This window comes from Diabrotica undecimpunctata, chromosome 3 (assembly GCF_040954645.1).
Source record: "Diabrotica undecimpunctata isolate CICGRU chromosome 3, icDiaUnde3, whole genome shotgun sequence".
NCBI classification, from domain to species: Eukaryota; Metazoa; Arthropoda; class Insecta; order Coleoptera; family Chrysomelidae; genus Diabrotica; species Diabrotica undecimpunctata.
This window is the reverse complement of record NC_092805.1, coordinates 19,560,389-19,578,785: the sequence shown is the minus strand read 5'-3', so window position 1 is coordinate 19,578,785 and position 18,397 is coordinate 19,560,389. Positions and strand designations below refer to the sequence as shown.

General features: G+C 34.9%; 1 protein-coding gene across 1 annotated transcript in view; it reads left to right on the top strand.

The window, feature by feature from the left end:
- LOC140436518 (sialin-like) overlaps nt 1-18,137 on the top strand; it is a 46,545-nt gene extending 28,408 nt beyond the window's left edge. Inside the window, exons 6-8 of the mRNA XM_072525403.1 lie at nt 7,728-8,004; nt 16,326-16,446; nt 17,872-18,137. Coding sequence (XP_072381504.1) covers nt 7,728-8,004; nt 16,326-16,446; nt 17,872-18,090 — 617 coding nt within the window. The 3' untranslated portion in view covers nt 18,091-18,137. The remainder of the gene's footprint in view (nt 1-7,727; nt 8,005-16,325; nt 16,447-17,871) is intronic.
- The last annotated feature ends 260 nt before the right edge of the window (nt 18,138-18,397 follow it).

The window sequence follows — 18,397 nt, the reverse complement described above, 5'->3', positions numbered from 1 at the left end:
CTTAATACAGTTCGCCGCGAAATTGGTCAGTTCATCATGTGGGAAGTTTTGTCTACCTGTGACAGACTCAGTCAAGTAATTTTTTTTATCTGCTATCCTCCCCATTTTTATCTAGTTTATCCTGTTTCGACGCATAATCCTGTTTCTATGGGGAATGGTAAATAAAGAAATAAAAATACTCTGTTACGCAGACGACGCAATATTGATAGCCCAAGATGAAGATAGTCTACAAAGACTGGTCCACAGATTTAATATGAAAGCAAAGGATGTAATATCACAATCTTAGAAAACTAAAATAATGGTAGTCAGCAAAGAACCAACCAGGGCATCAGTGTTGAACAAGTAATGAAAATAAAATACCTGGGAATTACATTGTCTAACTATGGAGACCTGGACAAAGAAGTGAGAGATCAAGTACAACAAGCAAATAGACTGGCATGATGCCTTAATAACAATATATGGCGAAACAGACACATTAACACTGAAAGTCAAGACTTTATAAAGATAGTGTAAAACTATTAATGACATATGCCTCAGAAACAAGACCTGACACAGCCATAACGCAAAGGCTACTGGAAACGGCAAAGATGAGAGTACTGAGAAGAATTACAGGAAATACGCTGAGAAATCAAAAGAGAAGTCAACACATTAGAAGAAAATGTAACGTACAGTGTATAAATGATTAAACACAAAATAGAAAAAAAGAATGAAATAACCACATAAGCAAAATGGAGGAGACCCGTGTCGTCAAAATAGCAAGAGATAAGTCACCAATCGACAGAAGAACAAGCAGAATTGCTTATAAAGAGGAAGAAAAAGTTATAAAGTAGCATAACCCTGGATCCCTTTAAATCATCTGCTATTAGAAAAACGTCACCTGGCACGTTTTTCCTGACTTAGGTCAGATACTTAGGTACTTAGATAATATATACTTAGAATAAAATTCCATTCCTGAATAGAGTTACTAATTTTTAATTAAATATACCAAAATGGAAACATACCAACATGATATTACTTATATTAGTAATATGATATCCAACGGTCAATAACGATCATCGAATTAGAAGAGAAGAAGGAAAAATATTCCAACAGGGCTTAGATCTACTTTCACAATAATACCCAAAAAACCCAATGAGAAAAATATGAAAACTGTCAAATAATAAGCATTATGAGCCATCTTCTGAAATTTTTTTAAGAATTATTCATAAACCAATATAAAAAACGATAAAATACATACAAACACACAATTCAGGTCAATGAATACAAGTTCTCTATTAACGACGGTGACTTAGAGACGGTCCCTTTCACACTGGAACTCTTAAAGATCTGTCAGATAAGAGGAGAAAAGAAACAAGCTAGATGTTATGTGTCCATATACCAGCAAAAACGTTTCGTTTTGTATTTACAAATCAGCATCAGTCCATATCTGCAAGAGTAATATTCTCTTAGAAGGGCATGAGCTCCTTTTAAAGATACTAATGTTATTATTAACCACAAAGAACTCCAAAATTAGATGTTAGAAAACTGAAAGACGTTGATATAAAAATCAAACTTCAACAGAAAATATACGAAAACATTGATAAATTAGATATCAACCCTTACGAGATAAACGAACAATGGGAAACACTAAAAAACTGCCTCCTCGCTCCATGCAAAGAGATATTAAAAGAACCGACACGAAAGAAAGACAATTGGATGACCGACGAGATACTCGGCATGATGGAACAACGAAGACAAGCCAAGAACAAAGACAGTCACAATTACAAAATCATTAACAACGAAATCAGAAAAAAGATAAGAAAGACAAAACAAACTTACTATGAGGAAAAATGTAAAGAGATAGAGGATCTTCAGAACAAATACGACCTATTCAACATACATAAAAAGGTTAAAGAAATGGCAGGACTGCAAAAAAGAAACCACAATACAACTCTTTTAGATAAAAATGGAAATACTACGATAACGACTAACGAAAAACTAAAACGATGGGAAGAGTATATGGAAGAGCTATTCGACGACGAAAGAGGAAACCCACAAGACTTGTCTTTTGAGGACAGAGAAACAAGTGCAGAAATTACAAAGGAAGAAATAATGTATGCACTAAAGAACACCAGAAACGGAAAAAGCCCGGGGCCAGATCAACTGCCTATTGATATCCTTAAAATAATAGAAAATGAGTACATTGATGTCCTCTTAAACCTTTTTAATAAAATTTATCAATCGGGTGACATACCCAACGAATGGTTGACCTCAACATTCATTTGTCTCCCAAAAAAGAAAAATGCTAGAGAATGCACTGACCACCGTACCATAAGCCTGATGTCTCACACACTTAAATTGTTTTTAAAGATCATTCATAAACGCATTTACAAAACACTTGATATGGATATTGAAGAAACTCAATTTGGATTCCGTAATGGCGTAGGTACCCGTGAAGCTCTATTTGCATTCAACGTACTAATCCAGAGATGCTTGGATGTGAACCAAGATATGTACGTCTGTTTTATAGACAACAACAAAGCTTTCGACAAAGTCCGCCACAAAGAGCTAATGGACATCCTCAAAGCAAAACAAATACAACACAATGACCTTCGAATTATAACAAATCCATATTATAAACAGCAGGCACACGTACGCATTAATGAACACACATCAGAAGAGTTCGAAGTTAAAAGAGGAGTGCGACAGGGGTGTGTATTGTCACCACTACTATTCAATGCATACTCTGAAGAAATTATGAAAAGAGCTCTTGAGGGAGAAACAGCAGGAATCAAGGTCAATGGAACATCAATTAACAACATTAGATATGCGGACGATACTCTAATAATAACAGACAACCTCCGAGACCTCCAAAAGCTAATGAACAAGATAGTTGAGTATGGAGAGGAATATGAATTATCAATAAACACCAAGAAAACCAAATTTATGAGAATATCAAAAACCCAAAATAATGGTGAAAGCCTGACAATTAACGGTAGTGCTTTAGAACAAGTTGAAAACTACCACTATCTTGGCACAATAATTAATCACACAAACGATTACTCCAACGAAATCAAAGTTCGAATAGAGAAAGCACGTACAAACTTCAATAAAATGAGAAAGGTACTTTGTGCAAGAGAAATAAAATTGGACTTGAGAGTTAGGCTGGCAAGGTGCTATATATTCTCGACTCTGCTTTATGGGATAGAAGCATGGACACTTAACGCGTCGACTGCTAAAAAGTTGGAAGCATTTGAAATGTGGGTGTATAGAAGAATCCTGAAGATATCATGGACCGAGCATGTAACAAACAACGAAGTCATGAGAAGAATCAACAAAAGAATGGAAGTATTGGAAACCATCAAGACACGAAAGCTGCAATACCTGGGGCATGTTATGCGTAATGAGAGATACAACCTACTTCAATTGATTATACAAGGGAAAATCCAGGGCAAGAGAAGTGTAGGAAGAAGAAGAATCTCATGGTTGCGTAACTTGAGGGAATGGTACGGATGCACATCAATTGAACTATTCAGAGCAGCAGCATCTAAGATCAAGATAGCCATGATGATTGCCAACCTCCGTCGCGGAGATGGCACGTGAAGAACAAGAAAAATGTTATTATCCAGTTCCAATGCACATCTAACCAATTATTTAGAGCAACAGCTTCAAAGATACGAATAGCAATGATGATTGCCAAACTCCGTAGCGGAGAGGACACTTGAAGAAGAAGAAGAAGTATAAATCATGACAGACCGGAAGATCTGTAGACGTTTGTCCGTAATTAAACCTAGACCATGGACCTTAACTGAAGCATCACTGAAGAGATTTCACCCATTTAAAATGTGGTGCTATAAACGCATGTTAAAGATTTCCTGGATAAACAAAGTTACCAATAAAGAAGTTTTGCATAGAATGGGTGAAAATCGCGAACTCGTCATGACTATACAAAGTCGAAACCTGGACACCTGGGACACATAATGCGTAATGAAAAATGATGTGACTTACTTTTGACTATGCTTTAAAGTAAAGTGCATGGGAAAAGAGGTCTAGGAAGAAGAAAAATAGTGTGATTGCATAACCTACGAGAATGGTTTAACTTTACCACTACAGAATATTTTAGGGGATAAGTCAATAACGTCAAAATTCCAAGATAATGTCCAACATGCGTAATGGATAGGCATCATGAGCAGCAGAAGATGCGGTCCATTCTGCTTTCTGCTAGTGCTTTTAAGATACCGAGTATTTCCACTGTATTAAATACTCCGTGAAATTCAAGAAAGATAAGGGCCAATGCTTTACTATATTTAAAAAAACTGATATGTTTTTGTACACACTAAAAAAAAATGAACGTTTGGACAAGAAAAGTATTTTTAAAGTGTGTAAAAAAATTCAATATTCCTGTTTGAACACTTTCGGCTTTCTAAGCATAATTACATTGGTTAAAAAACTTTAGAAAAAAAACAGCGCATTAGAATCTGTAAAAAATACTTTAAAATTTTTTTATTGCACTAGTGTAAGAATCTGACCATTTGGTTGGAGTTGGAGAGACAGTGTCTTTCTGCCTTTTTAATAAAACTTAAGGGAAAATTCTATAAAACTGCCAGAAGACCAAGTATGGCATACGAAACTGAATGTGAACGAATAACTGTGGCGAAAATTAGAATGTTTAAAAGGATGATTAAGTAATAAAAAACGTCATTTATAATCACTCATAATATACTGACTAAATTTTTATTAAGAGTCTAGGGGTAGCACCAATTGATGCCAAAATGAGAAAGCATAGGTTAAGATGGTTTGGTCATGTTCAACGTCGAGATGTTTGTCACACAATTCGCAGAATTGCTGATCTGCGAGTTCCTGGATGGAGTAGGAGAGGAAGATCAAAGTAGTACCAACAGGAGACGCTTAGGCAGGACGTGTAATAGAGAAATGTAATTAAGAAAACCGATCCCGCGTGGGGATGAAGGCAACGAGAATGACCGAGAAATGAAATAGAAGTAAAGCGATGCCTATAGAGCCATCGAAAACAAAAACTTATAATTGAGATATAACCCGTAACCGAAAACTTTTTAAACTTTTGGTTAGGGGTATAATTATAGCAAATATTTTTGCAAAAATTACGTAAAAATTGTATTAAACACAGAAATTATTTACGAATATTACTTCTATCTAAATATTAGTAAAATGCTAGACTCAAAACAGTATGAATGTGTTTTTAACTGAATAGGATGCCAATTAAAAAACATAGGCAAATTATGTTCAGTTTTTTAGACGGTTTTCAGAAATACACAGAACAATGAGGTCTAGGTCTAGGTCTCAATGAGGGAACAATGTCTAGAGTTTTATTACATTTCTGACAAATAGATCCCCTGTACATATTTCAAAAGTAACAAGCAGAACAAAAAGGGAGCTAACGATGTGTGTTCGATGATTCATCACTTTGTGTATAAAGTATTGTCATCTCAGCTTCATTTGATAATATTTGGGACTCTTGTAGAAGGCAAAATAAAAATTACACAGTTTTTCGTTATCTAGTTCAGACAGAAGGACGGTTTGAGTTTGTGAAAGTAATTTTTCTCATCAGAGGACATTCCTATCTAAAGTGCGACTGGGACATGAGTTTAATTAAAGATTATACAGAAACTCCGGATGATTGGAGGGAAGTCCGAAACCGTTTCAAGTGGTGGACTGTGGTAATATATTAGATTTCTGACCTGTACTAAACGTTTCTCCAAAGAGTAACCCAAGAAATGCTCAATGCTTACGAGACCGATTCGAGTGTTGGAAATCAAGAAAAATAGCCCCCAATTATCTTTCACAAGAATATCTACTTTGGGTTATTTGCAAGCTTGCTATTTGAATGCAAAGTTAAACGAAACCCGAAAAGAAATTTAAGGAAAGCTCATAATATAACAACTCAGGAAGTTATTAGCCACAATCATTCATCATTTACAACGGCCCATTTCCGGTCAAAGCTGCTGTAATGGAAACATAGCAAGGAAATAAAGAAGGAAAAATTAAGGGACAATCAGCCTAGTAAAGAGTAATAATTATTTAAGTAATTATTATATATTCCAAATTAATAAAGAATAAATTCGACACAGTTTAACGTATACATTTCAAATTAAAAACAAAACAATTGACCCAGTTTAACACAAGCCTGAATGTTTAAAAAATTACGACACTTAGATCTTGTTGGAAATTAATACAAGGTACGAATTGTTAAACAAGTGAGAAGAATTGAGCTGACTAAGAAGTTTTTACATAGCGTGATCCAGTTTAACACATGGACGTGACAAAAAGAATCTAAGGTACGAGTTGGCGATACATAAAAAACGGAAGGAAGTGGGTCAGAGAGTTCAGTAATAGCGCGGCGCCTGAGAGGGCCCCACGCGAGGGGGGACTAGTGGGAAGTGGTCACGCCAGACGCTCCACGCCATAGTGTGGAGATCTGACGATACGCAGACAGTGGACGCGTTATTAAACTCGACGGGATAGTGTGACGTATAAGTGTCGGCAACTGGAGATTCGAAGGTTCGCAATCTCAAATCCCTGTAGGACTGGAGGCGTATTCCCTAGCTAGAGCCTAGATACGCGAAGGTAACTAAGATCTATATACTAACCCAAGGTATATCTAATAATACGGAATTGTCCGACCTTTAATTCCTTGCTTGTCTCTTCTCGTCTCCCTTCGCGCCTGGTCGAACATTTTTGGTCCTAACTGATATTTTGTAGTATAGTTAATACATCGTAAACTCGAAATTTGTTTTTGTTATTTCTAGCCGTTACAGGTCGAGACTAGAAGAGATACACATTTCGCTTATGCAGTGCTCCGGCTTCTAACGTAAGCCCATAGCCTCTCACTCTTTGCAGGACCTGAGACCGAGAAGTCCTTAATTCCCTTCCTTTCCAGAAAGATTTCCCTACCCTCTTGTAAATCCGCGAGGGCGGAACCAGTCAGTCCAGACTAGTGGAACCAGTAAGCCTTGCCCCGCTCGCAGGGGTGAGTATCCCCTAAGAATTGTAGAGGCATTGATAAGGACATTGAGACAGACGTCTTCTACAATGGTGACAGCCTTTATCAGAGTGGAGACAATTCATTAGAGGGGTTTATGCGATTCATCTGCAGCTTCAATCCTAAATTACCACACTTAACCCCCCCAATTTATTAGAATGGTGACAGCGGTGTTTGCAAACACCCCAATTTTCTTAGACTGCTAAGTTACAAGATCTTCTCCACTTGACCAAATATTTAAAAAACGTAAACTTTAGAAAGTTCTACACTGATTTACAAGGTACTGAACAGGTGGGACGTTCGGAGGAAGAAACATTTTCATGGAAGAACGTTCACGGTCCATGCCGGCACACTCAATTTTTTTTTTGATGTTTCGCAAATAAAATATTTTTTTGTCTTCTCTTGATTTTTCCTCTGCGGAAATGTCAACGTAACACTGAAAAAATTTACCGATTTATACGGTTGAGTTAAAACAATTTGTTTTAATTTGAAACATTTAACTTCGATTTCCATGAAAACTGTTTTTATGGACTCAGATTGTTTTTTCTTCTGACTTCTCAATTATTTTATAAAAAAGTACAAAAAAGACAGATACATAACCATGTATCTTTATTTTTTGGATCTCTTGTATGGGCGTGATTCCGTAACTACCATAAAAAGAGAACATATTTCATGGCCTCTCTCTGTTACGATTTTTTTTAGGTGGTTCTAAATAATCCTTTCTTTTTAGCCCTTTTAGGATTTGATCTCAACCAAGCTGGATTTCTCTCAGCATTGCCTTATTTAGCCATGTCTATTATGGTACAAGTTGGTGGTTTCCTGGCCGATTATATATTAGGCAAAAAATACATTACTACGACACAAACAAGAAAATTAGGGATTATAGTGGGATTTACATTCCAAAGTCTATTCATTCTTATTGCTGGATATTGGATATCCAAGTTTGGAACTCCTTTTTGTCTCGTCACTGCTGTGGGATTGGGTGGACTGGCGTTAAGCTCATTGCTGTAAGTATTTTTTATGAATCCCGAAATTAATATAATTTTAGTTAGAAAATTATCTATACGAAACACAATAACAAAATATCACTACTACTACTACTTGTCGGTTTATAACGTTCTCCGCCGTTTTCCGACTTCCAATCTCCACTTTTAGACCGGTTGTTCCATAGATCTTCTTCTATGGCCCTCTTTCTCAGTTCTTTATTTATTCCTTCGCTCCAACTTTTCCTCGGTCTACGTCGTTTTCTCTTTCCTTCTGGTTGCCACTTTAGTATTTCTTTTGGCATTCGTTGTTCGTCCATTCTTTGTAAGTGTCCGAACCAGATAAGTTGTTTTGTTGTTAGGTCATCTGTGATTGTTCGTTTGATTCCCATTATTTCTCTAATGCGTTCGTTGGTAATCCCTTCTCTTCTAGATCTTCCTGCGGCTCTTCTCCAAAAATCCATTTCCGTCGCTTTCAGCGTTGACAGTGTTCTTTCTTTCAGTGGCCATACCTCACAGCTGTATAAAGTGATACTTTTTACTATAGTCTCATATATCCTCTTTTTATTTTCTTTGCTGATGGATTGGTCCCATAAAATGGTGTTTAACATTGTGATGGCTTTTCTCCCTGACGTATTTCTCTCTCTTATGGCTTTGTCTAATGTTCCATCTTGTGAAATAGTGATACCTAGGTATTTGTAGTCACAGCAGTGCTTTATCGTAGTGTTATCGTCTAATATGAGATCTTTTTGTTCTGCTCCAATGCACAGGTATTCGGTTTTCTTTTTATTTACTTCTAGACCCCATATATCATACTCTTCAATTAATTTTCGTGCCATATAGTTTAAATCGTCATAATCTTGAGCCATTATTACTTGATCGTCTGCAAAGTTAAGCGTATATACCATAGTATTGGTGAGCGGTATCCCCATTGTCCTGCATTTTTGTTTCCATCTTTTTAAAGCACTTTCGAGGTATATTTTAAATAAAGTGGGAGACAAGCAACATCCTTGCTTTAATCCTTTTGATGTTATAAATCCTGTTGTTATTTGCGTCCCCGCTTTTATCTTTATTATTGGTTGGTTGTATAGCACTTTGACGGCTTTTATTAATTCTATATTAATATTCGTGCTTTCCATTGATTGCCACAGCTTCTTCAGTGGAACGCTGTCGTAGGCTTTCCGTAGGTCGACGAACAACATATGAATCTCTTGATTCCTTGCCATCTTTTTTTCTATTATCTGGGTTAAGGAGAAAATGTGGTCAATAGTGGATCGACCCGTACGAAATCCTGCTTGTTCTTCTGCTTCATAATACAAGTATTCTCTCTCGATTCGGTTCTTTAACACCTTTCCATATATTCGACTCATAGATCCAGTTACAGCTATTCCTCGGTAATTTTCACAATTATTTTTATCACCCTTTTTATGTATAGTGCTGAGGTGTGATATCTTCCATTCCGTAAGGATTTCGCTTGTGTTTATGCATTCTTGAAAAAGTTGTCGAAGACATTCGTACAATTTGTTCGTTCCGTACTTAAACAATTCTCCGGGTATATCTCCTGGTCCGGGTGCTTTGTTCCTCTTCAGCTGTTTACATACATTTTTAATTTCCTCTGTTGTTAATCTTATTGGCGAGCCAACTATTGAAATTCTATCTTGGTTTTGATTTCTACGTTCCTGAAATTCGACTCTATTCTCTACCAAAAGTCCTTTGAAATACTCTTCCCAGTCTTCAGGTTTTATGCTCTGTATTACTTCTTTATTCTTTTCTTTTCTCAATTTTTTTATCAGTTTCCAGCTTTCTGTGCTTCTGGTTCCTCCTAGATAAGTATTTATTCGTTGGCAGTTTCTTTCCCAAGACTCGTTCTTCTTCTTAGAGATTTTCCTTCGTACTTCTGCTTGTTTTTCCTTATATTTTATTTTGTCTTGTAATGATTTAGAACTTAAATATTGTTGGTATAGTTGTCTTTTACATTTTATTTCTTCCTCTATTTCGTTATCCCACCAGTATGGTTTGTTTACCTTGGGTTTTATGTAGTATCCCATTGCTTCAAATGCTGCTTCGTGTAAACAGTTTTTTATATGTTTATATAGCTGGTCGATATTCTTGGGGGCGGGAATTTGTAGCTTCTTATCCAATCTATTTTTAAATAAGTCTTGGGTACTTTCTTCATCTAGGCTTCTGATGTTGTATCTTCGTTCCTGTATCTTTTCTGTTGTGTTTATGTCTATGCGTGTTTCTCTCTGTGGTCTTCGGATTGGGAAGTGTATTTTTGAACGTAATAAATAGTGATCGCTACCGCATGTTGAGCTTCTCTGAACTCTTACATCTTGTACTCTTAGTCGGGTTTTTTGTTTTGTTACAATATAATCGATTATTGATTTTATTGATTTTAGTCAAAATATCACTACTTATCTTTTATATGATTGTAGTAATAGTTTTCAGCTTTGTAAGAAAATATGTAAGATGAACAATAACAAACAGCAAAATGTTTCTTGAAATTGACAATTCACGCAAATGTTGCAAAAAAGCAAATTATTTTATTATCCATAGGCTGACAAATCAAAACAGTTAACATAAAGTTAAAAATTATAGTTATAACGGAACAAGCCACAAACGGTTGTAATCAGAATTATATTTTACATCTTCCCCTTTTTGTTATAACTTCCTAGTCTACTTAGACTCAGTCTAGTATTGATAACAAGAGCCTTCTACAATCATTTGGTGAGTTTGCTGCATATTTTTCTTCATGAAGTAAGATGAGGGCAGCTAATTTTATTTAACCCTTAGTGGTCTCAAAGATCTAATTTAACCTTAGTGGTCTCAACGCAAAAATAGGTATAAAAGAAGCAGAGCTAAAAACATCCTTTGGAAAATTGGGATCCCCAGGAAGAAATGACTGGAGAGAAACGCGAATTTCCTTAACGAATGGGAAAGTTGAAATTCATGAATTAAAAAACAAACAAAATGAAGTAATATCACATAGAGACGAGTTGATACAGGCCGTCGAAGAGTTTTAGGAGGAATTATATGAAAGTAAACGAGAAGATCAAACAATAATACAAACAGCCATTTCAAATAAGATCATCAATGAAGATTCCGAACTAATGCCAGAGGTAAAGGTAGATGAAATTGCCCAAGCATTAAGAAAAATGAAAAATACCAAAGCCCCAGGTGAGGATGGAATTGTAATAGAAGCAATCGTAAATGGAGGAGATATGCTATTAAATAAATTAAGGAAACTATTTAATGTATGTTTGCAGCAAAGAGAGGTGTCTAAAGAATGAAATAATGCTATAACTTTTTTTGTACAAAAAAGGAGATATAACTGACCTAGAAAATTATAGACCTATTAGCCTGTTAAACTACATATACAAACTCTTCACTAGGTTAGTGACATCAAGATTGGAAAAAAAATTAGATTTCTACCAACCGAGAGAGTAGGCAGGATTCCATTCAAATTATGGTACCAATGATCACCAACACACAGTAAAGACACTTATTGAAAAATTTGTAGAATACAACAAACCTCTTGTCCTTACCTTCACAGATGTTCATAAAGCATTCAACATAATCAAAATAGATAGCCTTTTAAAAGCAATGAATAACAGCAGGGTTGACCATAGGTATAGTGAACTTATTTACAATATTTACAAAAATGCCACTATGAATGTTAAGATACACGATAAAACCTGACCAATAAAAATAAGACTTAGGTGATAAGGCAAGGAGATACATGGTCACCGAAATTATTCATAACGGCATTAGAGTATGACTTTAAGATGGTGTATTCGGACCAAAGATAATTTAGGAAAACCACAGATATGTTAAATGAATTGGACTTTGCATGTTCAAAGTGGGCCTCAGAATGAACTTGACCAAAACTAAGTTTATGACAAATATGGTCCCCAATAACCATCTAACTATTCAACACTAAGTGGTAGAACTGATGGAGAAATATACGTATTTGTGTCATTAAATAAGAATTAGCAGAGATAACCAAACATGCGAAATCCAAAGACGAATTATTTCTTAATTATTACTTTAGCTTAGGCAGCCGACGTGTCTCGCGTGAAAAACTGCGAGACACACTTAGGGCGAACATACCAATTAGCCTAAAAAAAAAGTACTACCAATGCGTATTACCGGTCATGACTTATTTGGCGGAAACTATGACTCTAATCAAGACTACGGCTTCGAAATTGAACGAATAAGAAACGAAGATCTGCGAAGAAGGATCTGCGTGTATTGCTGATGCTGTGAAACGCATAGCGGAACTGAAATGGAACTGGGTAGGTAATGTAGCAAGATTGCACAACTTACGATGAACGAGCAAAATTACAAATTAGAGGCCAAGGGTAAGAACATCTACACGTTGGACTGACGACATCACCAAAAATTGGCAACAAAGAGCAAGAAATAATGGATAAGTTTAAGAAGGGTCTATGTCCGGACGTGATAAATGCAGGCAGTTGTTTGATATTTCCTATGTGTTGTTTGATTTGATTTTGACAGAACATCCTTTTTAATTTTTCTGTTAACAACAGCAGCAGAAGTAAAATGAGGGGTATAGTCTCAAAGTGTACAATCTCCATGTTTCCTAAATTTTCAGTAATCGAAAAAAACGAATAACCTATTTCATATGAACAATTAAACTAATTTTTCTTTTCAATTACATTTATATGACAACTACGAGTTAATATACAATTTTTTTCTTCAAACTATTCAAAAATAACTAAGTAATTCTAGAAAAATATTTGGACATTGTACATTATGAAAATAACTAATGAAGTTTGTCCACATTGAAAATAACTTACGAACATCATTTATTAAACGTATTTATTTTATTGAGATAATACAGATTTAATTATTCAAAAATAGTTAATTAAATGGAAAGTCGATCATCTTCTTCGACGTTCTCATACGACGTTTCATCGTCGACAGTTCCATTTTCTGGTGCTGCATTGTCTTCTTGATTGTCTTCGATGATGATGAATTTGTAAAAATTTAAATGGGGATCACTTTTCCAGTCCTCTCCAAAATGACAACCTAATAAATTATTAACATCAACCTTTTTGTTGTTATTAACAACGACATTTATTTTTCGGAATTTTGGCAGGTTTCATTATTTCAATGTTCTTAGTTTTTTTTGTTTTTCATTTTCCCACACCAACATCCGTCTTATAAGCTAACTCACCGCGGACTAACACTGTGCCTTTAGAGCTTTTGGTTAAAATAATCCTCTTAATTTTTGAGAAAGAAAAATGCCATTGTCCTGGAGCCTTGATGTGCTTGCTTGTTTTATTTTTCCAGTCATATATATTTCGACTAATTCTCCAACCCAATGAACAGTACTATACATTGAAAACATCTTCAGATATTCATGTGGTTTTAAAATTATCTCCTTTTTTTAATATCCTTTTCGATATTTTCAAAAACCCGGTCTGGAGGCATGAAAGAATTTCCTCTCACTGGGAATATTACTTCAATATTTCTAATTTTATCTTGTCTAGAAAACCAATAACAACACGTAGATATGAGGGTCGTGTTTTTGTTTTGGCCTCCGCATCCATCACACATGAGCCTGATAGTATGAATATCTCCAAAATTAGCAGATTCAAGAATGTAATAAATGCAGGAGGCAACCTTGTTCGAACCCTTCTGGTACTTGTTTTCGGTCCCACAGAAAGAAGTGATGGATTAGATGGATTTAAATTACTTTTGGAAGTTCCTCTGACAACGGTAAAATTGTACATATAAAATTGACGTAAATAATACGCCCGTTGATCCGGAATCTTAGGCAAAACTTGATTTTTCTGACAGTCAAAAGATCTTCATCCCGTTCTTTTAAAAGGGTATAAAATGCTTTGGACCTCAACGTATGTACCCTTTTTTGGATGATTAAGTTGGCTTTCATGTCGTTATCATGGCACGCTTTTATTTTCTCAGTCAATTGTAAGCATGTCGAACATGCATCGGTTCTAGGAGAACCAAAACCAAGGTTATATTGTGTATTAAAAATTTTCCTGAAATAGCTTTCTTTTACTAGAAAGTTTACATTTTCCACATCGACTTTATATTCAAAGAAGAATCCAGATATAACCGATGGCTTTGTCCCCGCGAATAATGAGATTCAATTACGCGGAATTTGTTAATAAAATCCATAACAGCATTTTTTTTTCAACATGTATTTTCCAGCTTTCTATCGCCATCTCGATTTTCCATTGCAGGAAGGGAAGTTTTATAGAAATTTTTTGTAACTCTATCAATTCGTCTCCTTGTTATACTCAAAACTTCCATGAAAGCTTTCTTACACACAGCCAACATTCTGTTTTCGTTAGTCAGAATATAAATTCATGTTTGAAATGTTTTTGCAACATGTTGCGAATTTTTTGGGCGTTTACGCTGTATTGGAACTGTTTTGCAATATTTCAGCAGAAAATTATCTTGAAATATTTTTTCCTTCGTCCCATAAAATTTAGAGTGGAAACGTATTATTTCGTTCATTTGTAGTAACGTACATTGAAAAGCACCACTTTTGTGTCCAATTTCGGATAAATTGGGAGCGAATGTGGACTATACCTAAAATAAAATCCATGTTTATACAAAGATATACAAAATCCTTTTATGCAACTGACCTCAATTTTTTTTGCTAACTTTTTTTCTATGATGTGGTAATACTTTGCCTTTTTCGTGCTTTATTACTAGCTACAGGAGTAACATTTACCTCCATTACACGATTTATTACTTTAGGAATTCGAAAAAATATAATACTACTTTAATAAACAAATTGTGCTGCTTCACAAATCACATGCAACTAACACTAACATATAACGTAAAAACAACGTTTTTAGTGCGAAATTTGTTGACAAGTCCGAACAGGATATTGCACGCTTTGAAATATTCGCCACTATAAAGAAACACCCATTGGAGATTGTACTCTTTGATTTTAAATATTGGATAGGAGATTGTACGGTTTGAAAATTAAATGTCATTGGAGATTGTACGTTTTGAATTGAAGTCTAATTTTCTGCCCTCAAAATTTATTGGAAATTGACTATTTTGAAAAGAAATTTTCTATTGTTTCGATTCAGGACTAGAAACTCAACATAATGCGACATCTAACTCATTTTTTTCTGAAATATGGAGATTGTACACTTTGAAACTATACCCCTTGGTAGAGTAGGTGGTACAGTAGACTAGCACGAAGCTTCATACTATATTTTCTGTAATTTATATATTTAAATAATATTTTTAAAATTTAATAAAGTAATTATATTATTTATTTATTACCTTCAGCTATTTTTTTGTGGCATATAAATACAATTTACTATTTTTATTGGAAATGTGCCAGAATTTTACTTTAACATAGGGTCATTTTGATGTTTCGATTTCCACTTCGAAAACAGTTCTTAAATTACAAAACATTAAACAATTAAAAACATTTCTTACTTGGTAAAAAAAATCTTCTAATAATTTAATTTTATCTGATTCATTAATATTGACAAATCAGACATATATTGTACATTATAAAGTAAGTAACTTGTCAATAATTTTGAGTTTCGCGGACGACTTTATTGGAAGATAGTTCTTTCGATTACATAAAATTAACTAACTTAAAATTCTTCTTCTTCTTCTTCTTTTGGCATCATAACCCTGGATGGGTCTTTGCCTGTCTGGCTATGTCCTTCCATTCAGATTTCTCTTGTGCCCTTCTTCTCCATTGTCTTATGTTCATTGTTTTCAGGTCGTCTTCCACGTCATCCAACCATCTCGTTCTGGGCCTTCCTTTTTTTCGCCTTCCTATGGGCTTCCATTGTAACATTTTCTTTGTTGTTTTTGCATCGTTTTGTCTCTGCACATGTCCCAGCCATGACAGTCTTTGACTTTTCACAAATCTTACAATGTCATAACCTTCATTTAACTCATTAACCTCGTCGTTTCTCCTGATTCTCCATGTGCCATCTTCCTCTTGTACCGGGCCATATACTTTCCTCAGTATTTTTCTCTCGAATGTCCTGAGTTAAAACTTAAAATTACCCGTCAGAAAAATCATAGTATTTGTCTTTAAAAAGACAATCACATGAAAGCTTCAGATATACTCCCATAAGAATTCTTTCAAGTCTTAAATGTTAGAAATTAATTTACTGTCATTAGCAGCAATATTTTCAGATTATGTCGTTTCTTATAACTTTTATTTTATGAATTTTTAAAAACAATTTCCAGATTAGAAGTCGAAACGTCATAAGCCAAAACAAAATGTAATTCTAATTACAATTTATTGTGATTTATTGCCATACAACATATTTAGTTTAATTTTACTCTTTATGTATATTTTCCAGAATTAATCCACTGGATATAGCTCCAAAATTTGCCGGTGTTATATTTGGTATTAATAACTCATTTGCGACCATACCCGGAATAGTCTCACCGATTTTAACTGGATATATAGTCACTGATCAAGTAAGTTACAATTTTAGTACGTTATAATTTTTAATGATTATGCTTATACTGGAATCCGTGTTAATATTATATTCATGAGTGTTCAGAAAATTATCAAAATTAAAGACACCGATAATAAGAAAGAAGGAGTAATATAAAATAACAAAGATAACAAAGAACGAAACCTTATACATCTCGCAAGGCTAGCCTAATAAATCAACAAAATAAAACTTCAACAGGAAAAATAACGTGAGAACAAAGATTGTACTAAATACAAAGATATTCGAAATAGAAAAATCTTTAAAAGATCTAAAAAATAATAAAGCTTCAGAACACAACGGTATAATTGTCGAGCTGTTGAAAACTAGCAAGACAGTAGCAATCCCTATACTTCTTCTTAACGTGCCCCATCCCTAAGGACATTGGCAATCATCATGGCAAATTGGCTCTATCTGCAGCCGTTCTGAAAAAGTTCTATTGACGTTTTCCCACCCCATTGTCTCAGATTCTTCAGCCAGGACGTGCGTCTTCTCCCCGGTCCTCTTTTGCCTTCCACCTTCCCTTGTATGGCCAGCCGCATCAATTCCCTTTACTAATAGAGCTATTTAATAGATGTCTCCATAATAGCAAAATCAGTAAAGATTGGAACAAGAGTTTGGTAATACTCCTACACGAAAAGGTAAAAAGGTGACCTGAAGATTTATAGACCTATACCGTTGCTCAGTCGGGTGTACAAACTATTTATGAGAATTATTAATAACTGGTTGCCTTACAAAATGGATAATTACCAACCCATAGAATAGGATGTCTTCCTCGGGAGATATAGTATATCAGACCATCTGCTGACAAGAATATTGATAGAGAAGGCAAATGAGTACCACCTATCTGTATTTATTGCCTTCCTAGACTAAGAAAATGCATTTGATGGTATCGAAATGTGGGCTACAAAACAAACTATTAATAATTGTAGAATAGATTCGAGATCTTCTTCTTTGAGTACCGTGCCCAAGTTTTAGGGGTGGGTAGCTTCCATGACGATTTGCCGATATCGTTCTCGATCTTGCATATTATAGTACAACTAGACGAAAATACAAATCTCATCCCCATTAAGAAAGAAGCAAGACAAGGCGACGTAATATTGAGAAAGCTATTTAATTTAGTCCTAGAAGACGTCCTTAGAATTACAAATTGGTCAACAGATGGCATCAACGTTAATGATAAAATGTTAATGATAAATGATTCGCTGACGACATCGTAATTATGGCAAAAATATATTCGAGTAACTACAAACTATGATGGAGGACCTCGCAAGCAGCTCCCAATACGTCGACTTATAGATGAAATGTCTGAAATTAGGCGCCTTTCCTCTACTAGTAATGCAAAAAAGCATTTTCTTTTATATTAGCTGACTATTCTTGTTTTTATATAATATTCCTTTGTTTTCAGACGAGTGTTGCCCAGTGGAGGATAGTGTTTTATATAGCATCAGCTACTTACTTGTTTGGAGCAATTTTCAGTTTTCTATTTACTGACGGACAACAGCAATCTTGGGCAGATATAACAGTTCCGCATAACAACAAACTGGAGTCAGCTATTGGTTATGAAAATCACACGATTGAAGTCGATTGTTCTGAGTATGCAAACAAGACATCACAAATCGAGTAGTTCTGCTTATATTTATATATTTTTAATAAAGTATTTAAAAAAAATAATCGTCTACTTCTTTCAGTGCCCTGTCCGATTTTCGAACGTTGGCGATCATATTGGCAATAATAACTTTGTTTTCGGTGGATCTAAATAAATTAGCGGTGGTCTCTTGATACCATTCTCGGAGATTTCGGAACTAGGATGTTCTTTTTCGGCCTAGGCCTCTCCTTCCGGCGATCTTACCCTGTATTATAAGGTGTAGAAGGTTCTATCTCTCTGGATGTCTCATTACATGACAAAAATATTGTAACTTTCGAATTTTTAT